Here is a 20386-nt window from a genome sequence, read left to right on the forward strand (position 1 = left end):
CCAATGGCCACCGGGCCTTGCGAAGCATTTTTACACAGCAAATGTGATGACAGCGCTTCAGTGTCTGTGATTACACTAATTCTTCTTGCTTTTCAATTCGGAACACATTAGTGTTTCTTTACTTTGGACCGTTCATATATACATTTTAAGAGACAAGCTCGAAGTGCTCTTGATACGTATACATGTGTCATATATGTGCCTAACCAGGAGCATTATAAATAAGAAGCATTAGTAAGCACTAGAATAAGATATTATTAGGAACACTTTATCATTATCCGTTTATAGACGAAGGTTACCACTTCCATCAGGTGGACTGTATGATTGTTTGCTATTTTGAATAACATAAAAGTAACATATTTAGACCCAAGTTGTCCTACGTTGTGATGGATAGTGTAAACACTCACGAACTGTAAGAAATGATGGATAAGAGTTTACTTCAGAATATAGTCAAAATAAATTTTGCAGTCTTTGCTAATGGAGATCCTTATGGTCTTTGTATGTCCCAGTAAAATGATAATGTAAATGTATAATACTCACACTGGTCACAATAGGGTGGTTTCCATTAATATTAGATATACGTTACCGTGACATAGTTTACCGTGACAGTGACAGTATTTAGGACTGCAGGAAGAAATTTCTGTTAGAAATAAGCAGTACTTTTGTTTGCGTTTTCCTTGTTACTAAATGTGTTTTTGTTCTTTCTGTACTACAATACTTAAATAAATAAATAAACAGTTGTTGCTAGCGACCGCGTATATATTATTTCATATATGTTGTATTGGCAAATTATATAGCGCCCCTAACGGTCACAAGAAGAAACTACATTTTGTATACTAAAATTTTACGCGGTCGCTTGTGCCAACTGTTAGTGGAAAGTCATGGTATAGGCACTGGCACACACACACTTTACCATCTTATTCAGCCATAATATGGAATGTTTCACTTCCTTATTCGTGTTCTTAAGTTTTTGCGATTGCTACACATTGGAAACATTACTATTTTTCGGGTACAAATACTGTTGGGTAATTTTCCGGAAAAATTCCCGAAACATTTGAAAAATTGGAAATATAATATATAATTTGGAAGGGTCATATTATGTTGTACGTTTGAAAATATCTTTGGAAGTTTTATTTAGCGTGAATTAAAAAATAAACTTGTATAGCTATAAGCCATATAAATCAAAACAAGATTTAAAATCATGTCACAACAGCGAAAAAACCTCCAATAATCACACAAACCACCACTTGTTGTTGAGTCCATCGTTTTTGTTCAGTAACTTCAACTTTTGACAGGTGTCAACGTCAAATGTCGGAAATTAAAGGAAAAAAATATTGGAAAAATATCCGGAAAAATATGATTTTTTTCAAAATGAAATTTTTTCCATGACTCAAATCTAGGTATAAATCAATGGAGTATTTGTGGCGCTACTGCAGCGCTTCTAATAAGCGTCTAATTTAAAAGCGACAAAAAACCTGTAAAACGCCTGAAACGTTGGTTTGTTTGAAAAAAATACGCGATTTAAGTCCGAAAACAATTATATGTTATGATTTCCTGTACGAGTATGCAAATGTTAATGAAGGCTGTAAGTATTTATCGCGTCTATAAAGTAAGTCTTTAAAATAGACAAGAGCTTTTTATCTCCTCTTATACTGACTTTAGACTCAAAAAGGCCAGTCTTAAATACTGACACTTGAAATTAATGACTTGCCGCCACTCAATTGGCCTAAAATGACGTTTATATGCAAAATGAGGTCCCTAATATATATCACTCGGGTTTTATAGCCAATTGGCACTTAAATTGGAATCCTTCTCTCATTTTATACTAAGTAGATTATTAAAGTGGTTTTCATTTTTTAGGTCGGATGTTTTTGAACGGTTCAGCTAAGGTACGGTAGGAATAGGTATTTTAGGATGAGATATTATTACCCTCTATTAAGGGTGACTCGTGCTCAGCAGTGGGCTGATGCAGGTTCATGGTGACTATAGATAGATTATAGTATATGTTTACAATACCACGTACACTAGGTATGTAGGAAACGCAATTATTTTTTGGATATAAGTAGCGTATGTTTGTTTGTTTTTTTTTATCAAATAAACCAACTAAGGTTACGTGCGCTTTACAGGTCCTATGATCACGGCTGACGGAGATGATAAAGTTATCATTATGAATTTTATTAAATTATGTTTATTATAATTAATAATACATATATTTACACATACATTATAATTAATAATGGAAATTAGAATAAATCAAAACATATTAATTAGTACTGCAGTCTTATGTCTGCTTGGTATTTTTCATCACAGGAAACACTGTATCCCAAACTGGTGATACGGAGAAATCATCTTCCCTGTTGAAATAAGGGTGCTTTTTCTAATTTCAATTGCTTTAACGCGGAATCCCGAGTGGATAACGGTAGACGGTTGAATAGCAGTAGAGCTCCTTGTGAAAGAGTTCGTCCAGGTAAGTACTACCACCTGACCTGTTTCTGCCGCCAAGCAGTAATGTCAGCATTACTGTATTCTGGTTTTGAATGGTAAGAGTGCTGGTGAAATTACAGGCACAGGGGACTAATTAACTTATGTGTCAGGCTGACGGGAACAGCGGCAGTGCCCCTTATATCTTAGCGATTTAAAGCTCTGAGGACACTGCTACAGTTATGAACAGGCGTGTAGCTTACCATCAGGAGCACGACTGGTTCGTACCGTTACTTACTTACCGTTAAGTCTCTTTTATAAGGACCTGGGGTTTGAAGAGGGAAGCACGTAATTGAGTTAAGTAACACTACAATAATGTAGATGTGTGGTTTTATAAAAAACTGTTGATTTGAATTTATAAACAAAACTATAATCTATAATCATTTCATTCAATATTGATCACGTTCTACTGAAAAAATAGAAAACCAACAACATCAGTAGCTTGAAAGTAAATGTGACTGTTGAATTTTGTTTGTATATGTTATTAACGCCATAAAGCTGTGAATACAAAAGATGAATAATTTGCCTCGAAAAAAATCAACATTTCAATTTACAAAGAAAGGGTCCTGACGAACACAATTCAATTTCGAATTCAAACAAAAATCTCTTTTATCTCAGCAACAACAGCCTTTTCAATAGGCTGACTACATAATGAAATATTTACAAATACAGGGTTAATTTTTAAAAAGTGGTTGGTATAAAAAACAACGGGACCTGACGGGAAACAAAGTGCGTTTTTAGCGTTGATAGGGATCGTTCTAATGGTCGCTGTTTTGGGATGAACCCGACCCTCGGTCGCGGTTCGCTCTGAAATTTCGAATGATACGAGCAAATTTATAGCACTTAGGAACTTCGTAGAAATATAATCGTGACAAAGCACATAAAAGCAACAAAAAAATGTTGTTCCCAATGAATAGTCGGCCTATTTTGAATTTAATATTAATAATGGTCAGGATTTGCTTACCCGACGTTTTAGTAATTCATGTGACCTCATTGCCGATGCAAAGAAATACCGAGAGGAACTTTCGGATAATTTAATTTTGTAACCAAGAAATGGGAATGTGTCACTTGTGATCTTTAAAAGCACGAAACGTTATTTTGTCCGAAAAAAAAAATGTTCGCTATTTAGATACGAAAAAATTGTTTTATTTTCAAGCAAAATTAATAAGGTAATCACTATGGCAAGTAAGTGTAGCTGAAGCCGTGGTAGTAAGGGTTTAACATATTGCCTCTACGAATTCGGGCTTGCAGCTCTCAGTGTTCCGGAATTTATGTGCAAAATTGAATTCGAAATTTACCTTTAACTCTTCGAGGAAGGTTTTCCTTCGTGAGGAAACCTGCACAAATCTGTAAAGCAATTTAATGATGTGTGTGCAGTTTCCAATCCGCATTGAGTCACCGTGTAAACTATAGCATAAGCCCTCCCATTGTGAGAAGAGGCCTGTGTTCAGCAGTGGGACTATATAGTGGAGGCTAACTATTATTATTATTTAAGTAGCTGTTTTTTCATGATACCAAGGGATGAACAACTCATGTGCCTGGTGTTAATATCCGTAACAGTTACGGTGCCACTCAGAACTTTTAATCGCAAAGACATGAGGGACACTGCCACTGCGTTCATCACCTTGAGACTTAAGTTGACAAATTCAAAACCGGAACGCAGTAATTGCACACATTACTGATGAGTGACTGACATTACTGATTGGTGGCAAAAAAGGAGCTCTACTGCTGCTAATACTATCACACCGCATACGTTTCCGCTAACTCTGTTGGTATTGTGGTGTTGCGAAACCTTTTTGACAAAAATTTTGTAAAATTATTTTTTAATAAACGGCCGTTTTTAGAAACTTATATTTAGAAAAACATAATCAATATTTTGCTTTAATCAATCTTATAATGACGGGCTTATATTAAATTTCTTTATCACACAATGTATCTAATTTATTGTGTGGTTTGAATATAAAATATTGTAAAAAAGTTTTTCGTGAACAGAAAAGGAGCAAAATTTGAGGCCGAGTGGCGCCAGACTGTTGTTGTGAAGTCTTCGAGGTAAAACTTTTAAAAGCAAGTGGTCTTTGTGAGCAGTTACATTTTAATTTAAAATATGACAGTATAATAATGATACAAATTTATCATTAAATTGAGAAAGGTTAGATTAAATTTATTTCATTTCGTCTTCTAAATAGGTGGTTCAAAACTTTTGACGCCAAGCAGTAAATGTGAGCATTACTGCATTTCGGTTTGGAAGAGTAATGGTGCTGGTCAGGCAAATGAGACTCGTCAACTTATTTATGTCTCAAGGAGACGGGTGCAGCGACAGTGGGGCAGTGCAATTGTTATGGACAGGCGGGTCCACTTGATATTATTAAAAAAATAAATGAAACATTGGTTGTTATTTCGCAGAAAGGAACCATTTTTCCAACTTCAACTTCTTCTTTCAACTTGGGCCTCAAGTACTATTCCATATTTTTGAACAAAAAACAACGGCTAATTCATAAAAAATACCATCCTTGTACCCACAGAAATCTGAATAAATAGGCACTAGACTAGAAGTTAATTCCTAAATTCATGTTTCCACTTTTATTTAAATCACTTTGTTCACTTGCTAATAAAAGACGTTGCATTTTGAACACGAATTAGTAGGTATTTCTTCTTGTGTGCTTCCATGTTTTGATCCTTCTTCCAAAAACTTTTCCATAATGCTGTCACAATCTTAATTGAAATTTTTAAATCCTTTCACTTCCTATTCCCGTCATTTTTTCATTCACACTTAACATATAGTTTTTCATAATGTTTAGGGATAAGGTTTGATGGATGATGTCATAGAGATTTATATGTATATTTATGTACAATAAAAAAAATATTTGTATTTCTTTCCATTCTCTAAGATTTTATTACTTTAACCAATACAATTTTGAGGTATAATGTCAATTTATTGATTAGCTACAGTGATAGTTGTCAAATCACGAAATGCGCGTTTCGTCGAACGCAGTAACATTTAAATTTATAATTTAAGTTACATTTTTCAGCAAGGATAATTTTCAATATAATTTTAGAATTTTTTTGACATAAGTTATACTTCGGTACACAATTGGGTCCAAACATTAATGGATGCTTTCACTTTTTATAATTTATTATATTTATTAATTATATTTAATTATAATACGTTTAGTCTTAGTGTAAATCGGCTTAGGATCTTCGAAAAAAAGAAGCCGCCGTTTCTTCACATCTAGATACAAAAGCAATTAGTGGCCAAAATTAATTAATTCTATATTATTTATAAATTACGTGAATTTCCAGACTTTTCTGTTATGTATGTATTTGTGGAAAACTTAACTATTTTTGAATAAAAAATTGAAATTGGACCCAGATATATTAAGGCATTCATAAAAAACATATTTTTTAATGTTCACCGCTTTTTACTTCGATAACGGGAAACATCGTTAAGTGTACAATACCCGCGAACATTGTTTTTGTTGTTATACATATCATGATGTTTCGTGTCCATAGGTTTTCGCGATTGTCACATGTAGGAAATGAAACTAATTACTCGGATCTAAATCGTGTAGATTTATTTATTCAAGCAAACCAAAGTTTCGGGTCTTTTACAGCTTTCATGACCACGGTTGGCTGACATTATGATTTTTTTTGTAATATCAAGGGACGGGACGAATAAGTCATGCGCCTGATGGTAAGCTACACGCTTGTCCATAACAGTCGCAGTGCCATTCAGAGCTTCAAATCGCAAAGATCTGAAGGGCACTACCACTGCGCCTGTCACCCTGAAATATAAGTTGATAAGTCCCATGTGCTCGTAATTTCACCAGCACCCTTAACCATTCAAAACGGGAACACAGTAATGCTAATATTGCACCCCTCATGGGAGAATGGCATAAGTGGAATTACGTCAAACATGTTTATTGCTCCATTGGATGCAGAAAAATGTAACCCACATCCGCAGGTACATTTTTTTGTATCTAACCTCCAATTGGAGATAATGTGTATTAGATAGTTATACTTTTCTGTATCTAATGAAGCAATAAACATGTTTGTCATGATTCCACTTATGCCTTTTATCCATGAGGGATGCGATATTAATGCTTGGCGGCAGAAATAGGTAAGGTGGCAATACTTCCCTGAACGAACTCTTTCACAAGAAGCTCTTAAAATAACTACCATAATTTTACTACCATGATATTCATTTCTTTTTCTAAAAATACTCAACTAGTTTATAAGGCGCACACACTCATATCCCCGCACTAGGGAAACCCTGTATCGCAGGTGCCATGGACACACATATAGACAACCACAAATTACACTAAAACTCACGAGACAAATAAACGTAAGACATACAAATATTTCTACCGGGCCCCGGGACCTCTGCGTGACAGTCCAGCAGTAACCGTCGGCCACAGAGGCAGTTTGTTATTATAATATTGATACACAGATCAAACAAACACAAACAAAAATTACTCGTACCAGTGTTTGTAGCCTCGTTGAGGCAACAGAGGCAAGGGCGAGCAGTTCGGTCTTGATCCGATAGTAAATTTAGACAGTGGAGGTTAATTCGTGCAAAATAGTTGTGATTGTGTTGAATTTTGAACCTCGCTCCTCGTAAAATTAATAATATAAATAAAACAATCGCAACAATAGTCTCAAACACCACGACCAGAAATATATTCAACAGATGTTATGCCTCTAGTGTAATGGAATTTAATTTCAAATTCCCAAATAAAAACAAGAAAATTCCCATACCGCCCGATCGATCGCGTTCATATTATATGAAAACCCAAAAAAATGAATCTTTCGGCTATTTACATTACTTATTTGCCAAAAATTATTTATTGTCACTTACTTATGATAATAAAGAATTTTTCGACCATGATTGATGATGATGATATAGATCGACCATGCTTGATTGACCAAGCATGGTCGATCGAGCGCTTTCACGAGTTATTGTAACATTTGCAACTCCAAGCCTCAGTTAATCTTTATCAATACGTGCAGCTTGTCTTTTGTAAAAGGATAGAGTAGACGACGTCCAAGTATATGTTTAAAAAATGATGACGGAATTTGAAATAATTTACATTCGGTCTATTTTAGGCCAAATTATACGACATGAAACATAATAGGGATTGTTATTCCGTATTTCCGAGTAACAACCATTTAAAGTTTGCGGTATTCATTTGTCATTTTATACCTTAAAAAACGTTAAACCTTAATAGAATTCGGTTATTTACTTGATGAACCTAGACTTCTGACTTTTGCTTTTTGCTGCAAGTTTGTTTTTCGATGTAATCTAAAATAATTTGTTATGGAAGGCTAAGTTATTGTAACCCACATAACGTACGTACATAGGGCGCACTATAAGTTTCCGGAATTGGCCACTTACATAAACAATATTTCAAAAGTAATTACAACATTTGAAATTGGAACTCTTTAGTTGTAGAATACAATTTGTTTCATCTGACTGGCACTTGTTTTTAGATTGTGGCGTCATTTTAGAAATTGGTTGTCTACATCACTACGGATTTAACTCGTTAAAATTTTCGTAGTATGATTTTCTACGACTTTAAGTGTAATTTTATAGCTCAGCGGAGCGTTGCTTGGCATCAAACTGCTTTTGGCGATGAAACATCATGCAAGACGACTGTTTATAGCTGGTTTGCAGAATTCAAACGCGGTCGTGTCATTCTCGGTGACGAATTTCGTGATGGTCGCCCGTCCACTGCTGTAAACAACAAAAACATCGATACTGTACGCCGTACGATCAAAACATACAGGCATGTGATATACCATGAGATTCGGGCGTCTTTAGGCATAGGCATTAGTCAAATACAATCAATAACTACACAAACATTTGGGTGTGAAAAAGCTGTGCTCTCGGTGAATCCCACACAATTTGACAGAGGCTCAAAAAACTGATCGCGTCACTTAGTGCAATGCCATGCTTACTAAATTCAACGAAGGGGCGTAAAATTTGGTATAGGACATAGTGACAGGTGACAAAATATGGATTTATAGTTACGATCTCAAAACAAAGCAGCAATCGAGCGTATGAGTCTTTCGAGATGAGCCGAAACCAGTCAAAAGTGACGCGCGTGTGAAGTGCCTATAAGCGGATGATTACTTCTTTTTTAAATAAAACTGGACACGTGGCTACTGTTGCTTTAGAGAATCATTGTACCGTGAATAGTAATTGTTACACGACCATTTGTTTGCCGGAAGTTATTGACACACTCCGTAAAAATAACCGTAAACGCTGTATCCCATCCGTCCGAACCATCCCGCGTCTAGTCCCGACCAGGCACCTTGTTTATTTCCAAAAATTAAGAACCAGTTACGCGGCCAACGATTTTCATCACCTGAAGAGGCTGTCGAAGAGTATGAAAATTGTCACGGAGGAGTGGCATAAATGTTTTCAAAATTGGTTCATTCATATGAAAAAGTGCATTAACGCTAACGGAGAATATTTTGAGAACCAAATCCATTTCTGACCATTTATAGTATTTTTTTCTTATTTTACGCCTTATATGTAGCACGTCAGTACTTCGTAGTAGCCATTATTCTGCCACGAAATATTAAAACGATAAATAGACGAGTTCCATGACGAGTCTAAAGGTATTGATAATAATATAATACGAGTACATAAAATACAATATTACATGCATTTGTATGATTAACTTTGTTGTTATTTGTTGTAGACGTCCACTCAGTTCCTCAATATTTAGAGAATACCAGCATTTGATTGTTTTACATGCGTAGCTTGACAAATGCTGAAACGTAAAGACCATTTTGTATCAAAATATTTGATGATTAATTGTTTTACTTCATATTTTCTTATGAAAGAATGAGACAAATGATTATTTCTTTCTTTTCCTCTTTCTTTCTGTACATGTAAACGCATGTAAATGTAAGCTCAATTTTCTTTTGACCGACTGTATAATAAAATAAATGGTTGCTTTATTTATTAATCCATCAAATAAAAAAAATATTAGCGAAGGACCATATTAGAAATGTAGATTAAGTTTAGAAAACGAATTTAGATGTTCTGGGTCACACTCTAAAATCAACTTCATTCCTACTACTGCTGCCTCCGTACCCGAACGGTTACCATGCTCTGCTGCCACGCAGAGGTCCCGGGTTCGATTTCCGGGCCGAGAGAAATATTTGTAAGGCCTATATTTATTTCTTTCTCGCGAGTTTGGTTGTAATTTTTGGTTGTCTATGTTTGTGTCCATGGCACCCTCGATTCATAGTTTCCCTAGCGAGGGACTATTAGTGAGCAGGCGTCATTATTATTATTTATGTCCAGTACTTATATAGTATAGAAAATGTCCACTCATATTAGCATGCTATAATAGATTGATTCGGTGACTTGTTGTTATTACTATCTACCTAATATACTACTAGCTGGTGGCGTTGACTACGTCTGCATAAGAATAAGTACTTTAAGTAGCCTACTGTACTATACTAATACAAATATTCATTACAAAAGGTGTGAATAAGAATTTTCAGATCATTCACGAGACTGTTCACGTGAACATGAACAGACAACCTGACCGGACATAAATTTGTAGCGTGACTGTAATAGATTACTCAGCAGTGGACTGACCGAATTTCAGTTTGCAAGATCAGACTGCTGAGTAAATGTTTCCTTTAATTTGCGTTAGAAAGAACTTTGTAATATACACGCACACAGATTTTATATAATTTTTAGAAATAAAGGTTTATTTGAATCCAGACAACGCTGTCTCATTGACGACGGAATTTTCCTGAGTACAGCCAAGACTACTTTAGCCGTCAGCCTATCTGATCAGTCTTGTGACTCTGTGAGACTGGCAGTGAGAAAATTAATTCCTTTGTACCCCTTATTTTTCCCACCTTCCGTCTGTTGCCTTAGGTCGCACGATAATACGTACTTAAAGTAGTTTATGGTTGAATCTAGGCGGCTAGGTAGGAACCTAGATTTGTGATAGTACAGTTTTCCCTTATTATTTCATGTATAACCAGCTAGCTTTAATTACGGTACACGGCGATATTAAACAGTAACATTCATTATCACACCCAACAAATACTTTACGGAGACAGAAATAAAATTAGTTGACTCTACAACATCTCTTACTTGAGTAGTGATTGATTGTCCATACAAACTTTCATCACCTATTTTACCTATTTTCAGATTTATTTTTGTGACAAAAAGTAGCATATGTCCTTCTCCTAAGTTCATCTTTCTCTGTACCAAAATTCATTCACTCATCATTCGTAACAAACAGAGTTACTTTCACATTTATTATGTTACAAACTTACATAATAAATGTGTAATAATAATTTATTTGGTTGAATATTGTGCCGACGGCAATAAATCTTATGAATAAAATGAAAAGTACCTCTATTATTAACTGATGTAGATAGCTATGCCTCAATTAATACTTCAAAACTAAATCATACTTAGTGTTAGAAGTAATCGTTTGTTGCCGGAACGTTCTTGCTTGTTTGACAAATGTATGTTTAAGAAATGATATCATTTTTTCCGGATGTAAAACCGCGTAAAGCAAACCAACGTTTCTGTCTCTTTAAAGGTCCATGGTTAGCACTGCCTGACGAGTCATATTTGAAAAAGAAAAAGTTTCAATTCCAATGTGTGTCAATCGCGAAAACCTATGAACCTATGGAATGTTGTTTTATTTTTAATTAACCCGTAAAGTATCCTAGAGACGTACGGTGTCCCTTAGGGGAAGGAGGTACATAAAGAGGGCGTTAAGGGAAAACTGCAATAAAGGTACAAAAAACATACGTTTTTATATTAAAACTAATCACAACTCTTTGGCAATATATTAAAGTATAATTTGCCATATTCTTCGGTTAACAAATTAATCAACTAGCATATTTTTTTTAAATTATACTGGAACCCTAAGAAAACCCCACTATGCCCCAGGGTAGGGGCAGTACGGGGTACAAAAAACGGGGCAGTATGGGGTTTTTGCAAAAGAATTACCAGACCTATTTTTGCGGATAAGCAGTAATGTAAGCAATACTGCGTTCCGATTTTGAAGCGTGCTGGTGAAATTACAGTTACATTATCAACATTGTCCCAGTGACAGGCGCAGTGGTGGCCGTTGTGATTTAAATCTGTGAGTGGCACTGCAACTGTTACTTTACTTTGCCCCACATTGCACGCACAAGCTCCAGCCTTTGGATATTGGTTTGCTGGTGAAATTACAGGCACATGGTCAACTTATGTTTCAGGGTCACTGGCGTAGTGGCAGTGCCCTTTAGATCTTTGCGATTTAAAGCTCTGAGTGGCACTGCACCTGTTATGAACAGGCGTGTTCCTTACCACCAGGCGCACGACTTATTCGTCCCGCCCCTTGATATTATAAAAAAAGACTCGTTTTACCAAGGGAATCATTATAACCAAGGGAAAGGGCAAATGAAGCCATAAATTACCGCTCACCAACGAGTCTTCAACCATGAAGAGTTTTGTAATCCTCATTAGGCTTAATAGCATGGAACTGGTTTTAGTTTTATATGCAAATACTGGTGCTATTCAGCCTTGAGTAGGTACGATATTGTATGTGTAGTATTGCATTTTGTGACATTATTTTCCTTTGTTTGCAGGTGTCACAGCCGGCGGCGGGGGCTGGGAACCCTTAGGGCAGCCGTACTTCGACAACAGCACGAAGCGCGAGGCCACCGCCGCCGTGGGTCAGCCCGCGTACCTCCACTGCCGAGTCCGGAACCTCGCTGACAGAGCGGTGAGCACTCTTACTATCTTCTTGTTAAATTGTTTCCTCGTAGCTTTTTACATACTGTTTTGTCGATCATTCGACGACACATTCGTGGAGGGTATTGACGCGAGCTATCGTTTACACATTCGTGCGATGGTCCACCTCGACATTCGCACGCGAACATGGATGAAGTGAATGTTATGGTGGCGCGCGCACTAAACATTGAGTTTATACAAGTATTTGGATGTCCTACGTAAAAAAAAAAAAAAGTTGTAGAAAATGTTGGATGATATACTGTCGTCGCAATATTATGTAAACACTAAGTTCGCGTTCGTGTCTTTGATTCGCGCCCGAAAAACCATTCTCGACGCGAGCGCACTAGTGGCGAGGCAAATAGCGAGCGCACAGAGACCTGGGTGTAAATTTGTAAATATTTAAACTTAACTACCGCGTTTGCGTTAAGATTTTTATTAGATAGATCTTAATCATATGTTTATAAGGTTTACATTAAAGTCTTCACGCTAATACGACAGTGTTAAGTTTACATATTTGAAAACCTATACTAAGGACCCTGTTCGTATTTGTGTTTCGCTATGCCATTCGTCTCGCCTCTCGCGCGAATGTGAAAATACGGGATATTTGAAATTGGTTGCACAGCTTAAATAAACTACACATGTTTTCAAATTTTGGTGATAAAAAAATAAGAAAAGATAGCAAAAAAGCATGTAAATAAAAGAGGTAGACATTTTTTAAAGGTTACGCGTCAAGCCGGTACATAGATTATAATGTTATGGAACAGATTGCAATGTGAAACCACAATGGAAAGGGTAAACAAATTTATTTTGTTACTAAACAAACCGTCAATTAAACTCTACTACATTGGAATTTTCTTACACTTGTATGCATTTCTGCACTTGCTCCTTAATTAGAAAAAACAAATTGTCTGAAAATTTATTACCTAATTTTGGACTAGGTCTAACAACATCTTAGTTAAAAACAAAAAATCGAACCTTGTTAGTCATCTTAAGGTATACAAATATTAAGTTTTCGCGATTACTAAATTTTATAAAAGTCTAACGCGGGAAATCTCCCACCTTATCGTTCCACGCATAGTGACTCCACCTGGGAAGGAAGGAGTAAACTCTTCCTTCGGCTAGCGTCGCGTGTCGCCGCATATGAACGGGTTGAGAAAAAACAAGCCGCGAGCATAAGATCGGGTTGAGAACAAACATGGCGCGAGCACACCTTTCTGCGTTTTTGAGTGTAACTTTTCGTATATTTTATATATATTACTGTACTGTTATAAATGTTTGTAATAAGTGTCAAAACTTAAATATATACAAAATGCAAATTGATAGTTAACTGTATTCTCCTACAAAGCTACAGAAACAAAAACTATGATGGAAACAAACACCCATCACAAAGTATAATTATTACAAAAATAACAACCAAAATTAACATATACACTCGAAATGCAATATTGTTGTTGGTGCTAAGTTCAATACCAAAATCAACGAGACTGCCAATGTTTTTGCCAAACGGCTTGATGTCAAAGCGTCATTTCATCGGCTCTTGAAGTCGGACACTCATTATTAGGAACATAAAAAATACGTTACAAACTTTTATTTTATTCTTGGTTTGTTTGCTAGGTATCATAAAATAAAATATACACTCATCAAAATCAATAACTATAACAAAACAACAATAAGTAGGTGTGTAAAAGTTCAAGCAACAAAAATGCACCAAAACAATTTCTACAGAGAATCGAACCAACTATTGATTGACCAACTAGATATTGATTACTCGCACGCTAAAACGATCCTATCCGGTTAGACGAAATGAAATATAGTTACATATCTTGAATGACTGTTGCATGTGTACGTGCAAGTACAAAATTGAAATAACATTTTTCTCCTGAAGAATACTTTCACCAAAATATTCTGCAAATGTTGTTTTAATAAGGTTTATATACTTTTAGATGCTAAGGTGAATTTTTAAAATGATAAAATCCGTACTTCTGTGGAAGTAGCTTCATCTATTGTAAACAAAGAACCCGTCAACGAAGCTTACTAAATTTCCTTAATGTAAAATGACATTTCAAATATTGGCTTCACTATTTTTGCCTCAAAGAAAATGTCGTACATGAATTTAAAAATATTTTAGACAAAAATAACGTGTTTTTTAAAAAGAATTCTTTCATTCAAGACTGTGACGTTATTTTTTTACGTTTTTTCTAGACAAATATGTTTCCTCATTTACAATCGTGTGTGGACAAAAAGTAGATGATATATTATTAATGAATACATATGTGTTTGTGAATAATGTTTCGATTGATAGATGTATAATGTTAGGCAGTTCGATTATATTCATTGGCGGGTAGTAAGAATATTTTTCTGAAAATCGTTGGTATAATAAAGCAGCATGTGATCATACGTCTAAAGTGCTTTTATCACAAGAAAGAATTATGTACATATGAAATTGTATAATTTTCCTATTGCAGCACAAAATAGTCATCGCCTAACTCCGTTCTTACACGCATTTTCCACTAAGCGACTCCTTTAGGTTCAACTCACACTGGCGGCCGCATTCCGGGTCGTCTGTTGCATAGCGACTAGTAGCTTACGGATCCATAGGACCCCGACAGTCTTCCCGCAGTTTTTAATACGATCGGTTGTATTCTAGTGCTTACTACAATTATGTAGAACTATTAATTCACAACCAGAAAAAGAGTTATATTATAGCAGTCATTGAAGGAAGACATAGACGACGATACACTCATTTTGCTAATTTCTTCCTATACCTATACACATTTTTTTCTACTATGTTATCTTTATATCTCTCGAATCATATACATAGGGTGCGTTTTTAGACACTAAAACTACTACTACTACAGGAGCAGTGCAGAGCCGCCCACAAATCGCGCGACGCGGTACATTGCCTCGTCAGTGCTCGATATAAATTCATACTAAACAGTGGGTCGCGGTCGCCAACATCGGAATGCTACTTTAAAACTAGCCGCTATGGCTGCGGTAACTCGCGGTTAGTCACTCAGTGGAAAATGGCACTTAGAATATTTAAACTTCTGTCCTAAAAAGTGATCATTTACACCAAATTATGTAGTATATATGTAAAGTATGTAGCTTTATTACACCAACAAGGGTGCGAATTATATACTATTCTACGTTTTCGTTATCGTCATCAACTCATTTGTACGTCCCACTGCTGGGCACGGGTTTCCTCTCAGGTAAAGGTTTAGGCCATAGTCCGCCACGCTGGCCCAATGCGGGTTGGGGACTTCACACGTCTTCCGGGGGCTGTGAACCTTCTTCGGCGTGCAGGTTTCATTATCATATTTTCCTTCACCGAAAAACTCATGGTAAATTTCAAATTAAGTTTCGCACTTAAATTTCGAGAAACTCAGAGGAGCGAGTCCGGATTCGAACCCGTGACATCTGCTTGAGAGGCTGTAGGTCAAACCATTAGCTATCGTTAGGCTATAAAAATACTTTATCAATGCACATACTTTAATGTGCTCATATGTTTACCGTTGACTTAAGAGTAAAACGTGATAACATAAAGGTTGTATAGCTATTATTTATTCGTATCCTTAGTTAGTGAAAAGCTCGGCTTTTCAGCTACAAGGCTCCCATTCTCGTCTTTTATGTGGCTTTCGATGCGAGGGAGAAGTGAATGGTGGCCAAATTGCTAGTGAAGGGGCTGAGTCATTCGCGGCCACAGATTGCGCCGATTCACTCCAACGTTTACGCTCGTTTCGTATCGAAGAAATCACTGACCAAATAACTAAAACGATTCATCCCATTCATTTGTTATGATTACGTTACTTACATAGTTTCCGTTCTCTTTTCATAAAACATTTCTGTCGTTCTTTCCACAGAACAATAAATACAGTAGAAGTGGCAAGTAAGCGTAGCCCGCATGCCAGTTGTTACGCGTAGTTACGCGTACTTGGGTTCAGTCCACTATTATCGCTTTGTACGTTATGATTGTGTCACTTCTTTGGCGCAACTTCTTTAAAATCGTAGAAAATAGATAAAAGTAATTGCCTTATTGTGCTGTTTTGGAATGCAAAAATGATAGCTGCACCGTAAATATTATCCGTGGTGGTATTTCATAGCATCGGTAAGTCTTATTTTAATCAATTTCCATTTTCTGCAAAAAACAAACGAAAGTAAACATTATTCCAATGCAATCAATGCAATGTGGTTGCGTTTTGTCTTTCGGATCGTCGGTTCTTTTTATATATGTATATATAGAATAATACGTTTAAACGTATAAACGTATACGATCTATTACCAGTAATTAACATTTTTAATTGATAGTATACAGCCCCTGGCAAAAGAGTATTGCAGAAAACTCGCCATTTTGTCTCAAAATGTTGTGCTGCATGCAACCACATTATTAAAGATAGAAGACCTTAAATTTGTATTTTATTTTAAGATAAGTACAACATAGAATGTGTTAATGTTTCGGAATGTAGATTCTATAACATGATGACAGTAGAACATAAAAGAAATTGAGTTTGCCTCCAATGTAAATCAAAACAACCCAAGCACGACAACACAAATACGCCTGTAAGTCTACAGTATCCTGATACAGCTTTCAATAACAGTTTACTCGATTCCACCGACAAAGTTAGCGCTGAAATAGACAATATAACACATAGAAAAAACCATTATCACGTATGCCGAGGACGAACCTTTGTGCATAAATAATACGCTTCCAGAAGGAGATACTATAAATCGCAGCGGAGAAACTAGTTCGATACTGCTTAAGGAATTGCGAGCGCTAAGATCTCATTTTACTATACAATCTCAAAGACAAGAGTTACACGACAACGAACTTACAGAAACTGTAAGAAATAAACAAGCATCAATAGTGTTAGCGATAGATACACTGTTTTAGAAACACAACTTAAAGGTGTGACAGCATCAGTTGTGCAAAATACAAACAAAATAAAAAAATTGGAGAGAAAAAACAAGCAATTACGACAAATATTATTGCAATCCAAAGAAATCGCCTCAATAGTAGATAAGCCTGAAGATATTATGTTGTCTACCTCTATGTCCGGGGGACCATTAAGAAAACTCGACACTCAACAACACGAACATAACCGAACCAAACATAATAAAAATAACATTAAGATACTAGTTCTGTACGGACTTGACAAGATAAGGTACGAATCAGAAGCAGAGCTATGTGATAGAGTTATAGACGTCTTCCAAGGCATTGAACAAGTAGATCTTACTGGTTACATTGAAGAATTAGAACGTATTGGTCGAAGAGGGACCCGCAAACCCCTAAAACTAGAACTTCTAAGCAAAAGAATGATCAACTTCTTACTTTCACATGTCCGGCTGTTTCGGAACATTGGCCTATAGATATCAAAATCTTGATCAAAAAGGCCTACAGGACAGGAAAGAACGCCGAGGTAACCGTAGAAAAACTAGATAATATAGATTGTCTAGTTTTTACATAGCAACAAAAAGACAGGATACCCCATGATAATGTTTATTCAAGAGCTAAGATTACAGAAACAGAACATATGTATGGAACAAGAAACAAAAACCATTCCTTTCGCCAGCAATGAACAACACCTTAAAATATTTTATCGAAATATAAGAGGTATATGAAACCAATTCCACTTAATAGAAGCACTTACTGAAGAAGAAGACATAGCCATAATTTGTTTAACAGAAACCTGGATCACAGAAGCTAAAAAAGATTTGTTAAATGTGGAAGAGTATAACGTTGCGAGTACGTTCTGCAGATGTAATCATGAGGGAGGATGAGTTTGTATATTGACAAAGCAAGAACATGTTGAGTACGCAGCCATTAAAAATTTATCCGTAGAATATATTATAGAATTGTGTGCCATAGAAATGTCGAGATTAAATGTGTTAATCGTAGTAATATATTGGCCAAATTATAGTAGAGAGGAAATTGTGTTCGAAGAGCAATTAAAAGAACTATTAAAATTAATAACAATTAAATATTGTAAGAAAAAAGTAAAAATAGTAGGGGACCTAAATATAAACTTCTTGAATATGTCAAATCAAACTAAATGTATGGCTGAATTGTTTATGAGCTTTAATTTCATGCAAAATGTTAAAGAACCAACAAGAATTACAAACACTAGTATGACATGTTTAGATATAGTATTTACAAATTTCAGTAATGAACACTTAGCAATTAATGTTCGAGAATCAGCTATGTCAGATCATAGGGGCGTGGAAATTGCTATGCCAATGTCAACGACTAAACAAACTGAAACTTTTCGGTCAAGGAAAATAGTTTTCAGTCGTAAAAATATAGAGTTATTAAAATTTCACCTGCAGTGTGTAAAGTGGAGTAAAGTTGTTACAGCAAACAAGAATGTAAACCAAAATTACAATGCATTTCACGAACAACTACTGAAAATCTTGGATTATTGTATTCCAAAAAAATAGTAAGTCTTGAAAAGAAACAAGTAGTCTTGGCTGAGTACCGGTTTAAAAGTAACATGTAGAAATAAACGTCTATTAAAATTATTAACTGTGCACAAAGAAAGTAGTGTCCTTAATAATTACTGTAAAGGTTATGAAAAAGTATTAAAAAAGTATGTAAAGAACGGAAACATCAAAAAATTTTACAAAAACCATGTGGCAAATCATAAAAGAGCGAACAAACAAAATTAATAAAAGAAATGCGCAAAATATACATTCAAAACTTAACGACACAAATGTAGAAAAGCCTGACGAACTTGCTAATATCCTAAATGATTTGTTCCTATCACCCATTGACGCCACCCGTCAATTGTTTCGAATTCGGGCTGGCCAATCGGGGCGCAGTTGTCACAGTATAAATTAAAGCTCATAAAGCAGTATCTTCTCGACAACATATATATGGCAGAACAGTTTTCAAACAAATTAAATGACATTTCGTCTCTACTTCTGGCTATATATTCGATGGTGTTTCATCATTTGTTAAGGCGCTTCCATTGTTGTTTTTCTCCCGCGGTCCTTTTTTTCGTTCATTTCAGTCTTGTTAAGCTAAATGTGAATAATCTTCATTATGTACTTGTTTGTATAAGCTTAAAAAGTTTGACGTTGAAAAGAACTATCGATACGGATTTTACTTAGCACAATGAGATCGAGCTGATCTAGGCTTGACCTATAAAAAGTTCAGCGCGGAGAGAAATCTGGTCAGGATATATCCAACTATATCCAGTTAGTTTTGTCTCCGGAAAGCTTTAAACCGTGTCGCGAGGAAACTTTTTAAAGCCGGCAGCAAGTGTGGAATACAAATCCATATAAACTCTTTCTATGTGACCGCTAAATGGGCTGAGAGAAATAAGCGCACAATTACTGAGCAAAATGCACCGCTGCCACATGCCAGTTCATTTGAATACCTCTTTGCAAGGTTTTCGCTTTAGATTTCGTAGAGTTGTTGTTGTTTGTGTAATTTTCCACTGCTTGACTAAAAGTAGGAACACAATCTTTTAAATGTCATTAAACTATTTTTTATTTAGCTTTAACTAATTTGTAACCGTGTGCCGTCACTAATCCGGCCACAGAACAATAAATACAGTAGGCGTGATAGTTAGCGTAGCGCGCGTGCCAACTGCAGGCGGAGTTCCGTGAGCTCAATCCGCCTTTTCGCTTTGTACGATATGGTTGAGTCAAATCTTTCGCGCAAATTAAAAGTAGAAAAATGCCTTATTGTGCTGTTTTGGAGTGCAAAAATTATAGCTGCACCAAAAACCCGTGGTGGTATTTCATATCATCGGTAAGCCTTATTTTAATAAACTTTCAATTTTCTGTTTATCGAATTGTACTAAATTTTTTGTACCGTAACAAACGAAAGTAAACATTATCCTAGTGCAATATGGTCGAGTTTTATCTATTGGAGAACTAAGTAAACATTGTCGAATTAAAATAAAAGTAAAAAAGTGTCAATTTTAAGCTTAATCGATTGAAATAAAGTTCATTACACAATGTGAGCGTTAAAGAAGACATATGTTGTCGAGAAGATACTACTTTCTATTCGTTCTGATGTTAGACGTTCGTCGTAGTGCAGCTACTGGCCGCAAGAAGGCAGCGCGTTGGATAAAATTACAATATAAAATCAAAACGTCGAAACTTGCAATAAATGTTTTGAACTTTCAACTATATAGCTAC

The 20386-nt window shown here is 35.7% G+C and overlaps 1 protein-coding gene across 1 annotated transcript in view; it reads left to right on the top strand.

Annotated features, from left to right (window-relative positions):
• The window catches only part of LOC113234664 (hemicentin-2-like), a 108850-nt gene that overhangs the window by 44574 nt on the left and 43890 nt on the right, over window positions 1-20386 (top strand). The window contains exon 3 of the mRNA XM_026470082.1: window positions 12100-12236. Coding sequence (XP_026325867.1) covers window positions 12100-12236 — 137 coding nt within the window. The remainder of the gene's footprint in view (window positions 1-12099; window positions 12237-20386) is intronic.

This window comes from Hyposmocoma kahamanoa, unplaced genomic scaffold (genome assembly GCF_003589595.1).
Source record: "Hyposmocoma kahamanoa isolate Upper Pololo Valley unplaced genomic scaffold, ASM358959v1 86, whole genome shotgun sequence".
Lineage (NCBI taxonomy): Eukaryota > Metazoa > Arthropoda > Insecta > Lepidoptera > Cosmopterigidae > Hyposmocoma > Hyposmocoma kahamanoa.